The 19680-nt window shown below is 39.8% G+C and overlaps 1 protein-coding gene across 10 annotated transcripts in view; it reads right to left on the bottom strand.

Moving 5' to 3' along the window:
- Positions 1–19680, bottom strand: part of sox5 (SRY-box transcription factor 5) — an 824881-nt gene that overhangs the window by 216797 nt on the left and 588404 nt on the right. For all 10 annotated transcript variants that reach the window (XM_062983191.1, XM_062983193.1, XM_062983192.1 and 7 more), the window contains one exon: positions 3710–3796. In XM_062983191.1, the coding sequence (XP_062839261.1) occupies positions 3710–3796 (87 nt within the window). The remainder of the gene's footprint in view (positions 1–3709; positions 3797–19680) is intronic.

Raw genomic sequence — 19680 nt, 5'->3', positions numbered from 1 at the left:
GTTGGGCTAGTTCTGAGACAAAACTGGCTGCAATTACGCACATGGCTATTCCATACTCCCTGGGCTCAGGTGGCCCAGGGACACTTACTAGTCCCCCCCCCCTCTTTTTCATCATTGTGGTGGCCTGTAGGTGTGAAATACCAGGTGCTCATCACCTGTATTGATGCTAGTCAAAGTGACAAGGTAATTGGAGAAGGGAAGGGAAAAAGGAAAGAGTGAGTCCTACTTTCCTCCTCCTGTATCCTGACCAATATTACTCCAGGCAATGAGTCATGTCATGTTTGCTGGCTGCAGTGATTATACGAACAATAAGAGAATGGTAAGGATGGCCATCTGGCAGCCTTGCTGGGTTCAGCATTGCTGGATGGACAGGATTCTCTTCCAGCTCCACAACAGCCAGGGAGCTGCTAGTCAAAACTATCCAGCAGTATTTGCCAATTTGGTTCAGCCATAGGATAAATGGTTCATGTTGAGCCACTCTAAGACATTTTAAAAGCCGATGAAAGAGTGGAAGGGGGGAATCAATTGGAACTATCACTACAAAATCAAGACAGAGGATATGGGTCAATTCCAAAGGTGAGAGAGGGTTGGATTCAGCACCACACTGACCCAGTGTCTGCTCAGCTGGCCCTGGATCATCTTGGCCAGGTAGGATTAAATTGTAACTTGACAGGAACAGAGCGAGATTTGTACACCGAAGAGCAATATTGGAGACCTCTTTTTCTGTCTTCATTTCCACTTTTTCTCTTTCTGGCTCACTCGTCTAACTATTGAGAGGGAGATTAGGAGGCAGGTGGGAGAGGGAATGGAAGCCAGTATGGATTTCTTTCCCCTTTTTATTTCTTTCTTTCTTTTATGAAGGGAATATATATATACACACACAAATACACACACACACACATGCATGCATACACACACTCTTCTACAAAAGACTTTTGAACTTTAGCACTGGGCACATTCCAGGGCAAAGAAATAGCAAGGCCCAAGGTGTCTGGTGCCTGTTTTTCCTAAGCAGTCACTGCCAAGACAAATATATCAACGAATTAATTAAAACTTAAAGAGCTGGAAAACCCTTCACAATAACCTCATATTCATGGAGAAAGAATGAAGTAGGCTCTCTTTCTAAAACATGTGTGAATGCATACAAGTCCTACATACACCTTCCATGTTGTTTCAACAAATACAGCTGCAATATGGCTTGTGTTCACATTTCTATGCTCCCAGCGGCAGCATGTTTGCCACATGCCAGGTCTCTGGGCAGCCAACCTAGTCATGGTTGTTGTGTGTTTTCCAGGCAGTATGTATTCTCTCCTGATGTTTCGCCCACATCTATGGCAGGCATCCTCAAAGGTATATCTCACAACTTCTGAGGATGCCTTCCACAGATGTGGGTGAAACATCAGGAGGGAATACTTCCATACTACCAAATAACATGGCCATACTACCAAATAACACACAACTACCCTGCGATCCCGGCCGTGAAAGCCATCGACAACACATTCAACCTGGCCATCTTCCTTTGAAAAGAAAGAATAGAAAACATTGCCCCAAGTCATTTACTAAAGCCATTGTTTCTTGCTTTCTTGCCACCTATGATGGAAAATAGCTCAGATTGTTTTACCAGTCAGGTTGCTGCTTAATGAAAACATGATTAAGAAAAAGAGGAATTGTGTTACCTCCTCCCCATGTCACACAACGACACAGATTTCCATAATATTTGCCTATGCTAATTTATATACAGATTCAGACAGAAATACCGCTGTCCTTCCACACTGGCGGATTTGGTTATTCATGATTTAGATTAACATTTTCTCTCTAGGAATCTCTTTGCCGCCCAGCACACTTCCATAGATAGACCCACCTACTCCCTTCATAGCTGCCATTGAGCCCAATCCACAGGCCAACACACTAGGAGACAGTAAAATGAATAGGGTTCAGCTCTTTCCTCTCTTTACTTCTGTCACAGCTTACTTGCTTAGAGGACACACACACAACAGACTGGGAAAGCAAACAGAAAGAAGAGAAACAGAGAGGATCAGAGTATTACAGCTGGACCATCACTGGAGTGGGCTATCACTATGGTTGGTTTCCATAGAGGCTGACTCTGGATTCTGGTCCTTGGAAGATCGATGTTTTCAACATCCATCGGTTAAGAGCAAACATAAGTTAAAGAACATCAATTTTCATAGCTGTTTCTCCCCTTCAATACATCCCATAGCGAGCTTGAACACAAGGAACTCAAGCAATGATACAAATAAATAAATAAAAAAAAATATGTTTGTGGAGTGCCTTTTTCCCTTAACACTGCAATCCCAAGTGATAGAGTTTTCTTCAAGATTTTGGGTTTTCTTTCCTAGCATCTCCTAGGCAAGGTTGAATACGCTGAGAAAATTTGTGTTTGTGTTACCAGCTTCCAGCAGTGGCCACTTTCAAGTTCAGGGAAGGAAATGGGTCAAACAAGATGTGGAGAAGGAGAGAAAAGTTGATCCTCTAACCAAATGAGAAAAGGGCTAGAAAGGACAACAAATTCCCTGAATGATTTTTTTAATGGAGTAATGCTTGAAAATCTTACTATATTCACCAAAATATTACAAGTTGTTACGTTACTTCACTAAAAATGTTATTACTTTCCTTTCATTGTTCCAGCCGCCAAAGTAACATGCTACAGACAACACTGCTACATGTGATACTTCATAGTGTATAGTTAGGGATAACGTAAACTTACACGGTCTGTACAGAACCCTGCAAATTAATAACGCATTGAATACTGATGCTGAGCTTTGGGCAGTTTGCGTTGCAATAGAAATACTCTGCCCACTTTTAGCATGGAATATATCTATGGGATGGGGTGAGCAACAGGGCTGTAGCCAAGGGGGGGCTGCAATTTTTCAGGTTTTTTTTTTAAACCTGGTTTACTCATGAATTTTAACTGATTAACCAAATTCCAATGAGTGTCCACTGAAATTTATCTGTCTTGAGTGTCCACTGAAGTTTACTGATGGAGCCTGATTTCTAAATTATTTTGCGTTATGAAACTATTCTTCATGATTCGCTAAAAAAATGTTTCAACCCCACCACCACCACCACCACATTTATTTATTTATTTTTTGGCTATGACCCTGTTGAGCGATATGAGGTTTTCTCTTCCAGTTACAAAATGTTTCCTCATGGAATTCTCTTGGGTCCCCAAACTTTTTTCATTGAGGAGTGTGACACTCAATTCATATGCACACAGAATTCTTCTATTTGTTGTGTTTGCATTCCCCTGCTAACTTTGCCATCCCTTTTCCTTTGGTTGCCTAAACTCTTTCAAACTGCTCATGTAAAGTACACTGATCCCTTGGCTTCTTGCAGGGGAATGCTTCGAGGACCCCAAAATCCATGGATGGTTGAATTCAAGGATGCAGAATCCATGGATATGGAGAACCACTGCAATGTTAAAAATTACTGCAATGTTAGAAACTTAGCGAGTGAAGAAAAATTGCATGGGAGGGTCAGAATTTTTATTTGGTTGGGGCAATTCTCTGATTCCTTCCCCTATAGCTATAACAGAACTAGTCCAGAAGACATCTCCTCCCTCCCTCCAATGAAGAAAAGCAAAACAGTAGGAGCAAAAGTATGTGAGCTTCATTTGTGATAATCAACATCACACATATTCCAATTTACTTTTTTCTTAACATCCCTTCCAATCAATTGTAATGAGGTTTACCTTTTATTTCTCCAAAGTTCCCTGATCCCATGGCAAGAAGCTTGTCTTTCCAATCTTTTGATAGTAGCTTTTCAATACTGGGGGTTTCTGAATGAAAAGAAAGGAAAAAAGAAAGAGAGAGAAGTGTAAGCGAATCAACATGACTGACGGCACAATAGAACTCATTAAAAGTCTATCTGCTAAAAATAAGAACTACCCCATCCTGGACCCCAGTTCATAATGACTTCATCAACAAACTGATAAGAGGAGAAAGCACGAAAAAAAAGAATGTGTTTTGTCACCTGCTGTTTCAAAATCATTAGCTTTTCCCTCTTACGGAACAAAGCCATTCCATATGACAATGGGCACACAGAAACCCGGCGTGTATTGTTTTTCAATTTAGAGAACAAGTTTATGCTTATAATGGATGCTTGTCAATTTCAGGGTGTTAGTCTGAGTTTTAAAAAAATATAATTATGTTGATAAAATGCAGAGAGGGAGAGAGAGGGAGAGAAAGGCAAAGAATTAGCAGCTAAATCTGCTACATGTAATTATATCCCTCAGTGTGTTTACAATTACATCCACTTTACAATGTGTTTAAACATAGTGTGGTAGTAAGCACACTGTGGCAAGACCCTTCTATCCCCCACAGAAGTAACACACACATTGCAAACAAATAATAATAATAACGGGGAGAGTTTGGGGGCAGCCAACGCTTAGCAAGGATTGTAAAATCTTGGGCGAACACTAAAAAGGAGCCCTGGCTGGTTTAAGAATATTTGATGAGCCTTGTTGCATCAGATCAAGGGCCAGTCTATGCCTGCCAGGTGCTGCTTTCCATGGTGGCTTCTCAAACGCCTCCAGGAAGCCCATAAGACCGGGCTTCAAGCAGGACCTGAAGGCTGCGGCACCCCAGCGACAGTCATTGAGAGGCACATATTCTTTTTGAATCAGCAAGTGCCCTGTAGCCATTATGACTAATAAACCATTCATAAATCTGTTCTCTCTGAATTTAATTCCATCCAAGGTAAGAACAGAAGACATTCTCTAATAAAACAGATGAAAGCCCTACCGAGTTCAGTATTCTGTTACCACCATGCCCACCGCAACACCCATGGGAAGTTCATCAAGCACATGTCTACATCAAAATACTCCTGTCTATCTAGTATATAGGAACATAATGTCTGTTGTAGTGAAAGGAGTATATATCCATCTTCCATAGTAACTAGCAGAGACAGTGAGGTGATACACATTTCGGGGTCCAGTAATCCAGATATGAACCTAGGAGCCGACTATGTTGCATAGGTTTTTGTCCTTCTCAGTACTACGATCATTAAAATACTACATACATTTAGCTGTTCTCCCTTTGTTGCAAGGGAGAATAGGTCTGTGGACTAAGTGAGGAAGCCCAGAGTGAGCAAAGGAGTGTGGTAATGCCCAAGAGTTGTAGGTAGAGAACAAGAAGGGCATGAGTAGTAGAATCAAAAGAGGAGGTAAACTGGATGCTGTAGGGAGAGGAGCAAATATGTAGCTCATGGCCCAACACAAACTTCCCATGAAGAAAGTCTGAAGTTAATCTCCAGAATCTCCATGAAGGATGAAGAAATGTGCATTATTGACGGCAGGTAGGTCTAGAGCAGTAGTTCTCAAAAGTCAATCCTCCATAAAATAAAGAGAAGGAAGATTATGCAGAGTTGTAAGAGAGGGGAAGAAAAGAAATCAATGTGGATCCTGAAGGATAATCTGTTGACTTGTTAGGGAAAATGTCATAGTTGGATTTTTTTTCTTTTACTTCACCTTCTCCCTATACTAAAGATTAAAATATGTATAAAGATACTCCCTCCACCTCTTCATCTTTGACAGTACAATAGACCCATGTGTAGAACTACTGAACTAACATGGCTCCGTAACTTACATAGTATATTCTGTGATGTTTTACATCTTTCCCTTCTTTTCCCCTCTTTTTTTGAAAACAAAAGGTTTTTTTTAAAGTTGATCCTCTAGATGTTTTGGACTGACTCACCCAAAATCTCTGTCTTATATCTGTGTTGGAATGGGCTTCTGGTAGTTGAAGCCCAAAGTATCTGCAGGACCAAAGGTTGAGAACCACTTGTTTAGAGGGACCAAGGCTCTGGTCTGACTCAGTATAAGACTTCCTTTGTTTGTGCAATATTCACAAGCAGTACACGAGAACCCATTATTCGTTCACTTTATATATATATTGCTTGATTTTAATATATGTTTACAGGATTTTCAGAGATATATATTTGCAAGGTGTGGATGGTTCAGTGTTTATAACTCTTGCATTCTGACCTTGTTTCTTATACAGATTTTAATGCATAAGTAAAATACAAATGCCAATACAACCCAGGGGATGTTAAACTCGGTTCCAAACAATGTAATTGCATATTCTTGTCAGCATTTAGAAGGGTGCACAATTACAATAGCTTTCAATCCTGCGATTAGTGTTGTATTCAGTTCGAAAATGGAGTGTACTAAAAGATAAGTGCTCCAGTATGTTCCATCTAAATAACAATGGCCACACTTACTATCTCGATCTAAGACATATAACTGCTTCCTCCACTTTTGTGCTTATGTGTATTTGCTCCCGCATTTTTTACCCCCTACTGGGAACTGAAAGAGAGTACATGTTAACTTTTCAAAGGGACCGTCTGGCCTAGGGACCATATGCTTATTAGCAACTGGTTAATTCTCTGCATGGAAATAAAAAGGCATTACAAGGAGACTCCATTCTCTTGGCTGGCTAATTTTGCTGGAGGCTTGATGTGTGTCTCCTCTCTCAACACAGTTAAGATCTCTATGGAACAAAGGACAAAATGAATCTTAACACAGATGAAATGCTGGCAACCTGGGGTCCTTAAAGCTCATTCATGCAGCTCTTTGAAACACTGGTCTGAACAGAAAGAGCTCCCAAGTTGATAAGTCAGGGACAATCTTATACTAGCCAAGGTATTATGGGCCAAGATGGTGTCCTCCCTTTTGTATTTCATGTACAGAAACCACTGTCTTGGCAGTGAATAGATTGGCTTCTGTCATACCAAAGTGTCACAGCCTTGTTTGGAGTAGGAGAAAATGCCAGATTGAAGGACCAAAGGTGTGGACCAGCTGCCAAACCTACAACATCTGTGGCTTGAGGAAACTGCTTTATTCTGCCTACTATAAGGGATGACCAGAAGTTAGACCATGGACTCATCTAGTCCAGAATGTATCTTCTGCAACTGGTGACAATTACACTATGTAACACAATTTTTGTCCCTGGATTATAAATGTCATTTACTGATGGGTGATATAATAGAAACATACAAAAACTTTGTTTTGTGGCACAGCCTGCAGTACATTCTGCTATAGTTTTTCAATTAATATCTTTTCGAGTCTCAACCATTTCAACATAGTTTGTGGTAGCCGCATAAATGAAGTTTCTGAAGTATAATAACTACTTGTTAGTAAGTACTACACAATTAAAAAGGAATAACACTTTCTAACCAGGAACAGAAAATTTTTCAAATTTTGTTACATAGTGTTATTCAAGATCATTTCAAGGACTTCTATTTGAAGCTTAATCTGAGATACTTAGGACTGAACCTGAGACCTTTGGCACAAGGTGGATTTTCTAAAGAATGTTAATATCGGCATTGCTTCAATTGGGTTTTAATTCTTGATTGACCATAGAATACAGGCATTGGGTTAGGTCTGCAAAATGGAGTCCTGCTCCAAACCCAAGATCAAAATGTCCGATGAATATAAAGGTGAAGCTAACAAGCATGTTCCCAGGTTTGCATTCTTTCCTTTAGTAAATATTTCACCAAGGGTTAAAAAACCCAACAAGCCTGAATAGGTCATACAAACATTGGTATATTTCTTTTTTCTCCTTTCTGCTGCTCCTTTTAAAAAAAAAATCCTTGAGTAGTAAGCAAACAACTCAGGATACCGTGGTATTTGCAGTCAAAGACTGTCAGTCATTAAAAGCTAACAAACCTTTGCAAAGCAGGAATGCAGCAATAGAAATCCATTGTGAACTAACAATAGACTACAGAACCTCCAGGCACCAAAAGCAGACCATTTTACTTCTAAGTCTATTGTCAGCAAAGTCCATGACAAAGATTTCCCCAGCAGCTAGACAAAATATTCACCCTAGTGTACTTGTAAAGAAACAGAAGACTTCTATGTAACTCACAGTGTTAAAGCAACAGTCTCCCAGTTTGAGACATCAATAGATTGCAGCTTTAGTTTGGCTTGGCAGGTTTAAACCAATGGCCCTTGACCCAAGAGCAGGCGCCTTGGCAAAATCATCATCGTCATCATCATTATAATTATTTGCCTCTTATGGAAGCAGAAGCAACAAAGGCTAACAAAGCATTCTGTACTTCTGTATTGTAACTCAAATACATAACAGTGTAGTTATGTTGGATCCCAAAGTTTTGCAACCTACCCTGCTGCTTCTGCAGACCCAGTGAATCGTGTCAGCTGTTGTTGTTGTTATGTCTTTTCATGCTCTTTCTAACCTGTGGCAACCCTAAAGGAAACCTTACAAAAGGGTTTTCTGGAGCTGAGAGTGTGAGACTCTCCAAATGTCACCCAGTGAGTTTCCATGGCCAAGCAGGAAATTGACCCTGGGTTTCCAGAATGGTAGTCTAATACTCAAACCCTAAAGCACACTGGCTCCTTTAATGAATACTACACTCACTGACTCGAATACAATGAGTTGGTTATAGGACAACTCACGGTATTAGACCACATTTATGTAACTTCCAAGCACTGGTTTACACATTTGCCTATACTGCTTGCACAATTGTTTTTACACTAGCATAGTGTGGCAATCAATATTATCCCTACCACAATATTTTTGATTTGGAGGTATGGTTGTGAAAGCTGGACAGTGGATCAAGCAAACAGAAAAAAATGAAGTCATTGGAAATGTGTTGATGGAGTTCTACAAATACTATGAACTGCTAAAAAGAGATATAAGTGAGCTTACAGTAAATCAAGCCTGAACTCTTGCTAGATGACAACATGACTGGTGCACCTTGAACATATCATGAGATAATATGTCTCCCTGTATATATCTCTCATGATAAGTCTTTCTGGAAAGGACAATAATGCTTAGTTAAGTGGGAGGCAGTAGGAAAAGTAGAAGACTTCAGAGGTACATTGATTCAATCAAGGAAGCCACAAGCTAAGTCTTCAAGCTCCAGCAGGACTGCTGATAACAGGGAGGCTTGGAGTTACCTATTCATAGGGGTGTCATACATTGAAGTTCACTCAATGGCAATTAGCAATAATAAGTAGGGTATTTCTGAGAAATAATGTGCACAAAAAGCAATTTTCCTGTTAAAATGTGAGCAGATAAACACAATGTGATAATGGACTCTAGATCTCACTGTAACACATACCCAATGTGAAATTTCCATAAATCAAGTAAATTTTATAAAAAAATAGGTTAGAACGGAACAAGTTTCAATGTGGAAAGTAATCACAAGACCTCATACCACAATATCACGAGAAGAGGAAAAAGCAGGTGGGATTCAGAGAAACTCAATCTAATCCATACTGAAGGATTTTTACATCCCTACTCAGAGCTCATAACATAATACCTTGTACATGGTTCCTCTTGCTTCTACAAATGGTTTCAACATCACAACAGTCCTGAGAGGTAAGACGAGATGAGAGAGTCATGACTTGCTCATAGGGACCTAGATCTTTTGGATGATTGGAGATGTGAATTGGAACCTATGCCCTTGAGTTTGCAAACCTGAGCAGGACCTTTGATGATAGGGTGACTTGCAGGTCTCTCATTCATAAGTCAAAACTTGATTGTAGTTAACAACATACAACCTCTCAACCATTAGACCATAGGTTCCCAAACTTATTTGGCCTACCATCCCCTTTCCAGAAAAAAAAATATTACTCAGTGCCCTGGAAATTATTTTTTTAATTTTAATAGCAATTAAACAGAAAGATATATGTACCTGTGGCCATCACTGCCCCCCTGGATTTCTGTAACACCCACTTTGGGAATCATTGCATTAGACTATACTGCCCATTGTCAGCATTCTCTGGTGAATGTCACACTTTCTTGAGAAAGGAAAGAAGGGGTATGGACAATAGAGATACAGTTTCCCCTTTTGTACCTTAAGATATGAAATCTACACTTGCTCTTTCACCAGGGCATCCATTGTTTTTTGACCTAGCGGAGCCTCTTCCCTTCTTGGCATTCTCTCTCCTCCCCAGTCATATCGCTTCTCCCTCTCTCTTTCATTCTTTCCTATTTCTCTCTGTCTCTTCCTTCCTCTCGCTCTTTGACAGCTGTCTTCCTATCATCCCAACAGGTGCTATTAGGCCCTGAACAAAGGCTAAGGCTTTTAAGCCACTGGCTGTTGACAAGTGAAAAAGAAACAACAAATGGCCCCAGCACTGCTCTTCTCCCTGGGTCACTCAGCCAACGGTAATCGCTATTATTTTTATTTATTAGTTCTGCGGCACTGTCCTCTAACCTGCCTTCGCCCACCCGCCTTGCCTCCCTTCATTCCGTGACAGCCAGGAGCATTTTAACTTTTAATAAAAGGGGGGGGGGGGGTTTGGGAGAGCTGCATACAGCTCCTGAGCAAGCTCTTTCGGTAAAGTGCCTGGCTAATGAATGTTGTCCATTTAGATCTGGATAATTTATGATGTCAGCAAAGTGTGGGTGGGGAGGGGAGCTGGAACCAGAAAATAGGCATTTGTACTAGCATGGCAAATGCACTGAAAGAACAAAGTGGGGAGGAGAGGAAGACAGAGAGAGAGAGAAAGGGAGAGATTAGGCCTTCTCTGAAAGATGGTCCAATATTTGATAATAAAGATATTCTATTCTTCTTTTTCAAACTTTTCCCCTTTTAGCATCAGTGTGTTTACAAGGAACCCTGCAAGCTGCAGAAATCTTAGGAGGCGTTGTGAAAATTTCTCTGTCACAACCTCATTTTTATTTATTTTTTTTGGAACCCACCTGTATTTTCATTCTATTCTTATAATATGGGTTTGGAATATTCTGAAGTGTGGGGTGGGGGTGTTCCTTCTTGGTAATGCATGCTAATTGAGGTATGTCTTTTTCTTTATGTGTACATTTGGTAACATAGTTTTTTCTTCATGTACACATTCATGTACACTTATCCCATTGATTAAAGCACAATAAACTATTGATTCAAGAATGTTGATTTTTCTAACATAGGCATTTAAGGGAGAAATATCAACTGGTTTCTTCCCACTGATGGGGAGCTAAAAGATATGTGTACATTTTTGTAATAGGCTGATAGACTTCAAGCCGTCTGTAAAACACTTCAGTCGACACAATTTATTTTCTGTCCTCTCTGTTCTAGTCCTTCAACTAGAACAGAGGACTACAGTTTCAATTGTGTCATCTATTGACTCCTCTGTTCTAGTCCTTCAATTAGAACATAAGGATCTCAGTTTATTTTAGGAGGACTAAACATCACAAATTGCTTCATGAACAATATCAAGAAAGTACATGAGATTATGGGGGGGGGGGGAAGGTCTGACTGATTCATCCAACCAAAAAGAAGGCTTTGAATGGTCTAAAGTAGTAAAGCCGAAACTTTGGTCTTTTTAGATGTTTTGAACTTCATCATTCTGAATTCCTGACTGTTGAAAATGCTAGCTGAGAATAATTGAAACTGATGTCCAAAACTCCTGGAGGACTTAGGTTTGATAACCACTAGTCTCTCTCTCTCTCTTTTTTTTAGTCTCAAGCATCTAGTTTGAACCTTTGTTTATTTAGCCCTTTTTGTGGTGCTGAATAGTTAAGGTTGCCACCTTTTTATTTTCTGGTAGGCTCCTTATTTTTCACAGCAACATGGAAGAGAGGAATGGCATGTTAATCTCTACTAGAGATGGGCTTTCAGGACTTATCTTGTTCTGTTTCATGTCCCGGCTTTCGGCAGGGCCCTGATCCATTTTTGTCTGACCTCCCAAAATCGGGAGGTCAGACATTGTTTTGCTTTTGTTTTGTTTTTTTGTTTTTGTTTTTTGCTTTTCGGAGAGGGGGGGAAGGTGTCAGCCAAGGCCACAGAACCAACCAGCTCCACTCAAATGCCTGGTATGGAGCCAGGCAAAGGGGTGGTGCAGGATGACCCAGCCACCCCCAACCTTCCCCCCTCCTGGCCAGGCCTGTGTGCGTAGGCCCAGGTGCCCAGGCCTATGAGTGCAGGATTTGGGCCATGCCTAGCTGGGCCTCACAAGGCCTACGGCTGATTGCAGAGTAAGGATCACTCCTTATTTGGCACTTGACTGTAAGTCCTGTGAGGCCCAGACACCTAGACCCAAAGCCTGCACCATAGGCCTGGGATCTTTGGGCCTATGAGAGCAGACTTTGGGCCTACACACCCGGGCCCCACAGGGCCTACAGATGATGGATCTGAAAGGCAGGCTTGGAGCCGATATCAACTCTCACCTGCCTCTTGTTTTGAGTCAGTTTTTGTTTCGTTGGGGGTCTTTCTGTTTTGTGCCATCCAAAAGGATGATAAGAAACAGAAAAATGAATGAAACAAATGAGACAAATACTGTGCACATCTCTAATCGCTACAACTTCAATAGTTTCATCTATTGAGTTTGTCTGGTGCAGATGGGTGATAATTCTCAGGATTGGTTTTATATTGCATGTTTGATCTTTTTTGTTCAGCGCTTTCACATCTTCATCTACACATGATTTATTAATATTTTAATACATGGAACAGCTTGAGCATTCTTTATTTGAAATTCCAAAATCTGAAATCAAAAATTGCACATACAACTGGCTGCGATAGTAACAGCTTTGTATTCTGATGGTTCAGTGTACAGTGTACACATACTTTGTTTTATGCACAATTTTTTAAATAGTATACACAACCTTCAGACTATGTGTTTAAGGCATACACAAAATATAAGTTAATTTTGTGTTTAGACTTCGGTCCCATCTCCAAGATAGCCCATTATCTATGTATAATCAAATACAGATATTCCAAAATCTGAAATCCAAAACACTTCTGGTCCCAAGCATTTTGGATAAGGAATATTCAATCTGCATGATAAATCATAATATCACAATGCAAAAGTGGTTCATAGAAGATTCAGGGTCTGTCTGTTGAAAATTTGGTCCAGAGATTGTTTTTGGAGAAGGAAACATTAGGGATGCCAGACTGAAAACTGAAGATGGTTTCTGTACCTATAGTAGTTGTACAAAAGAGGGGATTTCAGTAGACGCTACCTAACTATGTGACAAACAACACCTCCTGAAATTTCCTCTATACAATCACTGAAAGAACAATAACTGTATTCAGTTTGCTATATGGCAATCTTAGTATTTGTGATTTTTTCCCCCTCTCATAAAATTGTAAGTGTAGGGATTCTTCCTCAGCCTAAACAAAGTTATAAATCTTCTCCAACTATATCAAATGAGTCTGCAGTGATGAGAAATTAAAGCCACATTCACATCTGGATACCTACATATGCAAAACTGAGATTTAAGGTAAGCAGTTGAGAGTTGGGAGTGGAAGAACATCTCCTCCAATTATAGTCCCAGGAAAATACTGAAAACTTCTCTGAGAGCAAGGAAATCTCTGAAGATGGCAGCTTCTAGGACTGGGGGTAATGAGAACTGATGACTCCCCATACTAGTGAGGCAGCAAACCCACTTTGAATTTAAGTTCGTTTCTAAGGAGCTGTCCAAACTGCTGGACCTATTTGGGGATTAGATTTTAGCACCTTGGAAAGATCCTCCAAAGTCTGGATTAAAACCTGGAACAGATGCACCAGCAGACTGAAAATTTTGAATATACATAAAATTTATAAATCTGCTTTTAGTTCACAAATCTATGAAATGCTAAAATGATCATGTTGTAAATAAATTATTAGAAAACTGGATTATGCATTATTCTCTATGTTGATAATCAAATGTAATAATAAACTTGTTGAAACAATGCATGTGTATATGTTAATGGCACAATTAAGACAATTTGAAAATATAGAACATTTGGAGGGGAGGGGATATTTTTCTTTTTTAAAAAAATCAAACAAACAAACCAAGAACAGAAGGTTAAAACCATAATCAAGGAATACACACTAAATTGAAATTTCCTCTAGCCATCCTGAAAATATGACAGAATGTTTTGCCACTGGAAGTGAGAATTAAACCACACATGCCTGATGCTAAACCACTCCACATCCTGAACTCTTCTTGCATAACATATGTGAAAACAAAATCACAATCTTTATTGTGCCAGATGCCGGAAGCGATGAACAATTAAAAAAAGGAACGCGTCCTCCATAAATCAGACCCAGTGAAGAGCAAGGTAGTTTCACAGTAAATCAGGATGTATTTTTTTTAATGTAGATGGTATTTGCATGAAATCATAATGTCAAATTAAGTAGAAATTATTAAAGCAAATGCCAGCCTTGAATCTGCTTGAGGAGGGGGAGAAAACCTTGCAAGATTCACTCATGAGCTCCTCCACCAAAGTACAGTGTTCCATCTGCTTTGGCAACTTGTTCCACTCATTTGTACTTGTCACAATTCATAGATTATCTAAATACTTTTTATGTTTTGTTTTGGCCTGTGTTATGTCTGATAAAAATATAATGCCTGTATCTTTTGAAAGAGCATGAGGAGTTAGGAAATGACAAAGAAGAGACCAGTGGGACATCTTACACACTGTATCCAAGAGACACAGATATCTCTAACAAATACCAAATAGCGAAACAAGAAGTTGTCAACTGTTATACACAATTGTGTTATACAGTACTTAAACGTATGAGTCAATTTAATCTAAAAATGGATTGCTGAACAAAGATACACAATGGTACAGTACCCAATAATGCAGTTTTTTTTCTTTGCTGAGATTGCTCATATACAATTGTGCATAACAGTTGACAACTTCTTGTTTCGCTGTTTGGTATCTTACACACTGTGTCTGAGAAAATAAGCAGGAATAATTATGAATGTGGAATGTACCATATAGACTGATGTACAAGATGATCTCATGTATAAGCTGAGGACAAGTTTCAAGGCCTAAATTGTGGACTTTGACATGACTCATGGATAAGTCAAGGGTCATTCTATGGACTGGGGAAAGCAGCAATGCCTTATCATGGCGCCAGCTGCTCCTGATTGTCGCCACTAACAATTACCCACCCAGACATTCAAAAGGTCCAGAAGCGATGCCATGATAAATACAGAGGAGTGGATGAGTGGTTTTTTAAGGTTCTTCTTGGATGTATCAATCTCTTGCCCTTTTGCCACTCTATTCAGAGAAGGCTTTCCTTTTTTGGATAAGGATTAAAGCAAGGTAGTCACTTTTTTTTCGTGTCAGGAGCAACTGGAGTTGCTTCTGGAGTGAGAGAATTGGCTGTCTGCAAGGACGTTGCCCAGGGGATGCCCAGATGTTTTTGATGTTTTTACCATCCTTGTGGGAGGCTTCTCTCATGTCCCCGCATGGAGCTGGAGCTGATAGAGGGAGCTCATCCACACTCTGCGGGATTCGAACCTGGCAGCTTTCAGGTCAGCAACCCACCTTCAAGTCACAAGGCTTTTATCCCCTAGGCCACCAGAGGCTCCAGTAGTCACATTGATCTGTCGGTAAATCAGCTCCGATTTTGGGGTTGAGTTTTGACTGAAATTTCTAGACTCATACATGAGTATATAGGGTAAACATAAGGTCTGGAATCCTGTTGATGACATATACATGTGTAAAATGCCCTACTCATGTGGTTGTACGTTTTTGGCCCTTGTAGGATCAACATATTTAATGCATGGCTGCATAAGCACAGTTTCACGTGTATAACTGTTTCACATGGTCTAGATTCATATTGCGAGTTCCAACTAAAGTAGAGCCATTGTACCAAATGCATTGACCTACACCTTCTCACCATTCAGCTACTGAATAGATCTATTCTTGTTGAAGCTCACCAACAGGATTCTAGCCATTTGATTGCACATGTTTAGACAATGCATAACAAGTGTCACGGCCTTCAGCATTCCTCTTAATTCACTGGAATTGCAGTAAAAGCCTCTGTGCATTTCCCATTGCACAATGGAGAAATAAGTAGGCACATGAGGAATGGTCACTAATATTTGTTTTCTACAGAAACTAATGTAACAGAAGCACTGTGTAACTACCATATGTCAAGTATAAATGTTTGCCTATCATAAGCATTTCACTTCATGTATTTGACAGAGTAACTTCAGTCTACAAAATGTTATGCTACCAAGTTTTTTCAATAACTTAAACTGCATCTACTTTTTTGCCTTCTACCTTACCAAGCATTATGCTGTAGTGTTATCTTTTCATTGTGTTTAAATGCATTTTAAACTGCTTTAAAATTTTTTTTAAATTGAACAAATAATTTCTGTGTTTTACTTGTACTTAGCTCTAATTTGTTGCAAGCCACCTTGGGTCCCATACAGCGAGAAAGATGGAATAGTAATTTATTTATTTATTCTGCTCTAAGTTTTGTTAGCCAAGGAAAGATAGTAATCTAACAAGAGCATCGGGGTGGTTGGAATTTAACCATTTATCATAATGTGGCTTGAGCATTTTATTTTTTCTTAATCATGAAATGTTTTAGATGTCGGGATGACAAAGATGGGAAGGTGCTTGTTCTAATGATGTGCAAAATGCCGTGAGATCACACAACTCAAGCAGAGAAGAGTGGGGGCGTGGAGGAGTGTTTCTTCAACTCATTAGAATCACATTCAAATAGTTTTCAATGGGATGTGTACAAAATCCCTTAAGCTCTGCTAGCCTCTTAGCTACATTAAATTAATGAGGCATCTTAAAAATACATTCTTCAGCAGCTGCCCCAGCCTCCCTCCAGCCGGACATCTTCCAATTCTCTAAATTGGAAATCCTAAGCTAACCTAAGGGAGACAATTGCACATTTTTCCAAAAAAGAATATAACATTGTAATGTAAAGATATAGATACAGACAGACAGAGCTAGAACAGATATGACTTGTCACACACACACACACACACACACATATACTGGTACTACAATCTTTCTGTTGGGTGCGTTACAACATCAATATTATATTTGCTACCCCCATCTCTTGATTGCTTATTATTGCTGGCCTGTTTATTTTTTAACCACATAGCATATTAAGGATCCATCTGTATATACCATACCATTGGCTGTGGGGCATTGGGAAATGACAGTAGGTCTCCTCTGATGCAAAAGAAAGAGGATTATGCTGCAATTATGACATGCTGGTGGAATTTCTCTGTACTCCCAACTATTCACAACAAACTGTGGGTGAAAAATAAAAGCAGTTGCCCAAAAGCCTTCCTTCCCAATTTCTGCTTCATTTTCCCAATCTTCTCTAGGTAGCCCCTTGTTGAAAAAACACTTGCCAAAAACACTTCTCTGCTTCTTTGAAATAAAATAGGGCACAAGTTTTCCAAAGCCCTCAACTCCTCATCTCCCTTGAATGTAGTATTCCTTCCATAGCACTTCCACTCTAGCCAAGCTTGATGTTGCTTCTTCTTTCAGTGACACAGGAGAGACACTAGATCCAACACCTCACTATCCTTCCTTGGTGGGGAAGGCACAGAAGCGATATCACTAGTTGCCTTCTTGAATTCTTTAGAAAACCTGCAAGCAGTATAAGATTTCCCTTTCCCTTCTGTATGCCTTTCTTGGGTTCTGCTGAAGTTGCCATTCCCTTTCTCCTTTTGCATCACTCAACCTCACCCCTCAATTTACCAAACAACTTCTGAATCCCCCCAACACGACAATTCTCTGGTTTGCAGGGAATGTGTCCCACAGTCAGACACTAAAAGTCTTATATTGCCAGGTACTTCTGTTATCCTGGCTCCTCATAGCAAGACATGAAATGCTGGCATCAGTGCTGAGATATTCTCAGAATCCTCTAGAAGTATCATCTCTACTGTTATCGTTTCATGTCTGACTACAGCAGTGGTTCTCAACCTGGAGTCCCCAAATGTTCTGGGCCAACAACTCCTAGAAATCCCAGCCAGTTTACCAGATGTTAGGATTTCTGGGAGTTGAAAGCCAAAAACATCTGGGGACCACGGGTTGTGAACCACTGGACTACAGGGACATAGCCAGATACTTCTGCTATCCTGGCTGCTCCCCATGAAGAAGGGATTTTGTGGGGAAAGGAGATTCAGAAACTCTCAGTGAGTCATGGGTGGATTTACTAAATTGCACTAATTCATGCAGGATTGTAGTCCATGTGTATTTGTGGGTGCCCCCTCCCTGCACAAACTAAAGAAGAGACACTGGAATTGTATCACTAGCAATGGCCACTATATTCCGTCAGCCAAGAAAACTCTACTTGGTTGCCGTTTGATATTATTAATCATTGTTATAATATTGCTGTTTTATATTGTATCACTGTTTTTACCCTATTTTATACTGTGAATTGTGTATTATGTATTTTTTGTTTATTTTATTTCAATTGTGTAGTCGGGCTTTGCCCCATGCAAGCCGCCCCGAGTCCCTGAGGGGAGATGGTGGTGGAATATAAAAATAAAGTTGTTGTTGTTGTTGTTATTGTTGTTGTTATATTAAAACTGCCACACTGGGTCTTATGGTAAAGCCTATTATTATCTCTGGTATTCCTGCATATTTGGAGGATTGGAGCTTCCTGCAATGAATCTTAGGGGTGGAGAACGGGCCCCTGGAACATCTGGAGTTCTCCTACCCTGAGCTATAATGTGAGTAGTATAGAATTACTATGGCCATTACTATGTCTTGCATAATGCTTTTATGAAGGACAGGGCACATAACATTTAAATGAGACAGTACAGTAGTGGGATAAAAGGATGCACAATTTTTGTTGAAACTGTAACATTTATGTGTTTTTAATTGTTTTGGAGCTTCCAGTGGCTCAGTGTGTTAAAGCACTCAGCTGCTGAACTTACAGACCGAAAGGTCCCAAATTCAAATCCGGGGAGCGGAGTGAGCACCTGCTGTTAGCTCCAGCTTCTGCCAACCTAGCAGTTCGAAAACATGACAATGTGAGTAGATCAATAGGTACCACTCCGGTGGGAAGGTAACGGCGTTCCATGCAGTCATGCCGGCCACATGACCTTGGAGGTGTCTATGGACAACGCTGACTCTTCGGCTTAGAAATGGAGATGAGCACCAACCCCCAGAGTCAGACATGACTGGACTCAGGGGAAACCTTTACCTTTACCTAATTGTTTTAAATAAATGCCTTAAAATAATGTTTGAATTGGATTGATTATTTTATGCTTCTTAAAACTTTTTTTACATGCTGAAAATATTTCATATATACCTTCTAAACATTTTGTACAATATTTAAAAATAATTTTGTGCATGAAACAAAATGTGTGTATTGAACCATCAGAGAGGAAACTCAGCCAGGCATGTTGGTAATCCTGGATCCTGCAGTATTTTGGAATTCAGGATCCTGGATAAGGAATGTTCATCCTGTACTACATATCATTTTAACTGTTTCATTTTAAGGCACATTTAAGCTGGTTTAAGTCAAAATTCTATGAGAAAAGTGGAAAGTCAATCAACCAGTTAGCCAAAATAATGAATGGAGTGTGTCTTCCACTGGAGACCTCTTATGAAGTTTTCCTTTCCTTAATTATTGTAAGTTCTCTTTTTTTCATTTACTTCATCATAACCCATGCAGATATTTTTTCCTCCTAAAACCATGTGTTTTCCCACCATCTTCAATTCCACACAATCACTTTTCTTTTATATATGGAAGCAAATCCGCAAAAGAAGGTATACATACAAATAAACCTTTTGCTGTTGTGTTTCCACCTTGGCTTATAGCAAGAGCTATGCAGATTGCTTTAAGAAGTTGCCCTCATAAATAACAACAAAGCAAGCCCTGAATTATCAAGGCTGTAACTCAGGCAAAAAGAAAGGTGCTCTATCCATTTATATTATATGACCCCAGTGCAACATTCTTAATTGAATTGCAGCCATTCATTTAATCAGCAGCTT

The sequence above is a fragment of the Anolis carolinensis genome, chromosome 5, assembly GCF_035594765.1.
Source record: "Anolis carolinensis isolate JA03-04 chromosome 5, rAnoCar3.1.pri, whole genome shotgun sequence".
Classification (NCBI taxonomy): Eukaryota; Metazoa; Chordata; class Lepidosauria; order Squamata; family Dactyloidae; genus Anolis; species Anolis carolinensis.
This window is presented reverse-complemented; position numbering and strand designations above follow the sequence as displayed.